Source organism: Trifolium pratense, linkage group LG5 (assembly GCF_020283565.1).
Source record: "Trifolium pratense cultivar HEN17-A07 linkage group LG5, ARS_RC_1.1, whole genome shotgun sequence".
Taxonomy (NCBI): Eukaryota; Viridiplantae; Streptophyta; class Magnoliopsida; order Fabales; family Fabaceae; genus Trifolium; species Trifolium pratense.
The window spans coordinates 35,038,376-35,042,465 of record NC_060063.1 but is presented as its reverse complement, the minus strand read 5'-3'; the positions used below and the strand labels follow the sequence as shown (position 1 = coordinate 35,042,465).

The 4,090-nt window shown below is 39.7% G+C and overlaps 1 protein-coding gene across 1 annotated transcript; it reads left to right on the top strand.

Annotated features, from left to right (window-relative positions):
* The first annotated feature begins 2,713 nt into the window (after window positions 1-2,713).
* Window positions 2,714-3,555, top strand: LOC123886508 (immunoglobulin A1 protease autotransporter-like). The gene is made up of 2 exons (XM_045935824.1): window positions 2,714-3,418; window positions 3,514-3,555. Exons 1-2 carry the CDS (start codon window positions 2,714-2,716, stop codon window positions 3,553-3,555), a joined length of 747 nt encoding a protein of 248 aa, XP_045791780.1.
* Window positions 3,556-4,090: the final 535 nt, after the last annotated feature.

Sequence of the window (4,090 nt, the reverse complement as noted above, 5' to 3'; positions counted from 1 at the left end):
GTTTGAGAATGAAAGCTTCCTTGAATTCTGTACCTCTGAAGGAATCAAGCATGAATTCTCAGCTCCAATCACACCTCAACAAAATAGTGTTGTTGAAAGGAAGAACAGGACAATACAAGAGTCAGCCAGAGTAATGTTGCATGCAAAACATCTTCCATATCAATTCTGGGCTGAGGCTATGCATACTTCCTGTTACATTCACAATCGTGTCACTCTCAGAACTGGAACCTCCACTACAATATATGAACTGTGGAAAGGCAGAAAACCAACTGTTAAACACTTTCATGTGTTTGGAAGTAAATGTTACATTTTATCTGATAGAGAACACAGAAGAAAAATGGATCCTAAAAGTGAAGAAGGGTTATTTCTTGGATACTCAACAAACAGCAGGGCCTATAGAGTTTACAACCAGAGAACCAAGGTAATAGTAGAATCTATCAATGTTGTGATAGATGACTTAACATCTGTAAGAACATCAGACACTGAAGAAGATGTTGCAACAACTTTGCCAACATCTGAAGAAGTTGTAGCAGAGAAAGAATCAGATTCAGATGATGAATCAACTATTCCTACGCCTGGTCCTGTTAGCAAAGTTCCTTCAATAAGAATACAGAAGAACCATCCCAAGGATCTCATCATTGGAAATCCTAACCAGGGAATTGCTACAAGAAGGTCAAATGAAGTAGTTACTAATTCATGTTTTGTTTCCAAGATTGAGCCTAAGAATGTAAAAGAGGCCCTTACTGATGAATTTTGGATAGAAGCCATGCAAGATGAACTAACTCAATTCAGAAGAAGTGGTGTGTGGGATCTTGTTCCTAGACCCAATTGTGTGAATGTCATAGGCACAAAATGGGTGTTCAAAAACAAATCAGATGAAAATGGTGTTGTTACAAGGAACAAGGCAAGATTAATGGCTCAAGGGTATACTCAAGTGGAAGGACTTGACTTTGATGAAACATTTGCTCCAGTAGCAAGACTGGAATCTATTAGGCTACTTCTTGGTATAGCATGCATCTTTAAATTCAAGCTGTACCAAATGGATGTCAAGAGTGCCTTTCTTAATGGGTACTTACATGAAGAAGTTTATGTGGAGCAGCCAAAAGGTTTTGTAGATCCTGCCAATCCTGATCATGTGTACAAGCTAAAGAAGGCTCTTTATGGACTGAAACAGGCTCCAAGGGCTTGGTATGAGAGGCTGACAAATTTCCTTGTTAGTCAAGGATACAGAAAAGGAGGCCATGACAAAACCTTGTTTGTTAAAGAACAGGTAGTGAAGCTGATGATTGCCCAAATTTATGTTGATGACATAGTATTTGGAGGAATGTCTGAAAAGATGGTGCAACATTTTGTTCAACAAATGCAGTCAGAGTTTGAAATGAGTTTGGTAGGTGAGTTAACATACTTCCTTGGTCTGCAAGTCAAACAGATGGAAGATACCATATTTGTCTCTCAAAGCAAGTATGCAAAGAATATGGTCAAGAAGTTTGGAATGGGCACTTCAACACACAAGAGAACTCCAGCTGCTACTCATTTAAAGCTAACCAAAGATGAGAATGGCATTGATGTTGATCAAAGCCTTTACAGGAGCATGATTGGTAGTCTCTTGTATCTTACAGCAAGTAGACCTGACATCACCTTTGCTGTTGGTGTGTGTGCAAGATATCAGGCCAAGACAAAGATGAGCCACCTTGTACAAGTCAAAAGAATTCTGAAGTATATTAAGGGCACTAGTGATTATAGGATTCTGTACTCCCAGACAAAGAACTTTACCTTAGTAGGGTATTGTGATGCAGATTGGGCTGGAAGTGCTGATGATAGAAAGAGCACCTCAGGAGGTTGCTTCTTTTTGGGTGACAATTTAATCTCATGGTTCAGCAAGAAGCAGAACTGTGTGTCTTTATCCACTGCAGAGGCTGAATACATAGCTGCAGGTAGCAGTTATTCACAGCTAATGTGGATGAAACAGATGCTGAAAGAATATAATGTTGACCAAGATGTCATGACATTATATTGTGACAACTTGAGTGCAATCAATATATCAAAGAATCCTGTTCAACACTCAAGAACCAAACATATAGACATCAGGCATCATTTCATTAGAGACTTTGTGGAAGAAAATTGCGTGGAACTTAAGCATATTGGTACAAGTGAACAGCTAGCTGATATTTTTACAAAGGCACTTGATGCAAATCAGTTTGAATTTTTGAGGGGCAAATTAATTTGCCTGCATGAAGAAGCATAGCAGTTACAGCAGTTAAGGCGTGCAAAAAGAAACCGTTTTCTCTTACATCCATTAATGCACGCTAATTTAGGGAAATCATTACAAACTTCCCTTAAATGTGTCATCACACGCATTCAATTACTTTTCTCCCAAAATCTAGCTTTTGTTTGTGAACCCTATTCTCACACTTCTCTCATCAAACTCCATCTATTCATCTTCTCAACCCTCAGAAAACTTCAACTAAACATGTCTGAATCATCATAAACAACAAAGTCTGCACGTTCTACTCGATCAAAGGCAAAGATCGAATCTGCTCTAATCATCAAGGATGCTGTACCTGTCACAACTGTTCGTGCTTCCAAACCCAAAGTTCAATCAAGTGTTGCTGAGAAGAAAGGGAAGGGAAAATCAGTTGAAAAGAAGAAAACTCCAAAAGTAAGTGATGCTATCTCTCCCTCTGGTAATAAATCTGAGAAAGGAACTTCTAAAATGAATAGAAGGGATTATAAATCTATGTTTTCTCTTTCTATGTCTGATTTGGTATTTCAATCCAATGTCGATACATCTGAGAAAACATCTGAAACCAACGAAGGAGAACCTCAGAACCCTAAACCTGTGTCTGAAGTTGTTGAAACAATTATGTCAACTGCTGGTAACCCTAGTCAAGAAAATTTGGGATCTGATGCTGAAAAGAGAGATCTTAATACTAAACCGGTTGAAACTGAAATGGAAGACACCCCTACAGAGGTTGAACCTGACATTGCTGATAAATCACCAACAACTACTGAGATGGTGATTGAGAAACCAACCCATGTTGTCACTGAAGAGGTTGTCATGCCAGATGTTGAGACATCCTTGAATGAGCGTGAAGAAGTTGAAACTGCTGACAAGAAACCAGTGAAGGAAGCTGCTGCTGAAAAAGATGTTGAGACAACTGTCACAACATCTGAGTCTTCTGATGAAGAAGCTGGAACTGCACAAGAGGATACCTCTGATGATGAAGAGGACACTCAGTCTGAAGAGAGCAACCAGTCCATACCCACAAATGAACAGGAGATTGAAGCTGACAAGTCTGTAGAAGCTGAGAAAGAGAAAGAAAAAGATGTAGTGGATGTTGATGACTACGAGCCCACCAAGACTGCTGAAAGACCAAGTGGTGGTATAACAAAGAGATTGAGAAGCTGTACAGGAAAGGTTGTGCCCACTACAAGCAAGACTTCTGCACCAAGAGTGAAAACAAAAGGTGTTGGACTAGTCAAAGGTTGGAGCAAAGTTTTCTCTCCTCCCAGCAAGAAGAAGGAGACCCTGAAGAGGAAGAAGGAGTCATCTAGTGACTTAGACTATGATGTTGCTGAAGATGTTGCTAACATCTCATCTCCCAACCCTAAAAAGACTACTGCAAAGAAGGTACCTCAAGGTATTGAAGAAGCCCCCTGTGACAACATCTCTTTCCATCATGCTGCCTTTGCACTGAGATGGGACTACATCTACCAGAGGAGATTAGCAGTTGAGAGGGAATTGACCAAAGATGCTCTAAAATGTCAAGACGTCTTTGACTACATCAAGGAAGCTGGTCTGCTGAAGACAGTCTGTGACTTCAGTCCCTGCTATGAGCTGCTAGTGAAAAAATTTCTTGTGAACATCCCTGAAGAATGTGATAATCCACTGAGCAAGGACTACCACAAAGTTTTTGTCAGAGGTAAATGTATCAATTTCTCTCCTGTTGTAATCAATAACTACTTAGGAAGATCTATAGAACCTAAGGATGAATTAGAGGTTGCAAATGATGTTGTGAGTTCTGAGATAACTGCTGGTAAAGTCAAAGTGTGGCCCAAGAAGAAACTGATATGTAACGACCCAAATTTA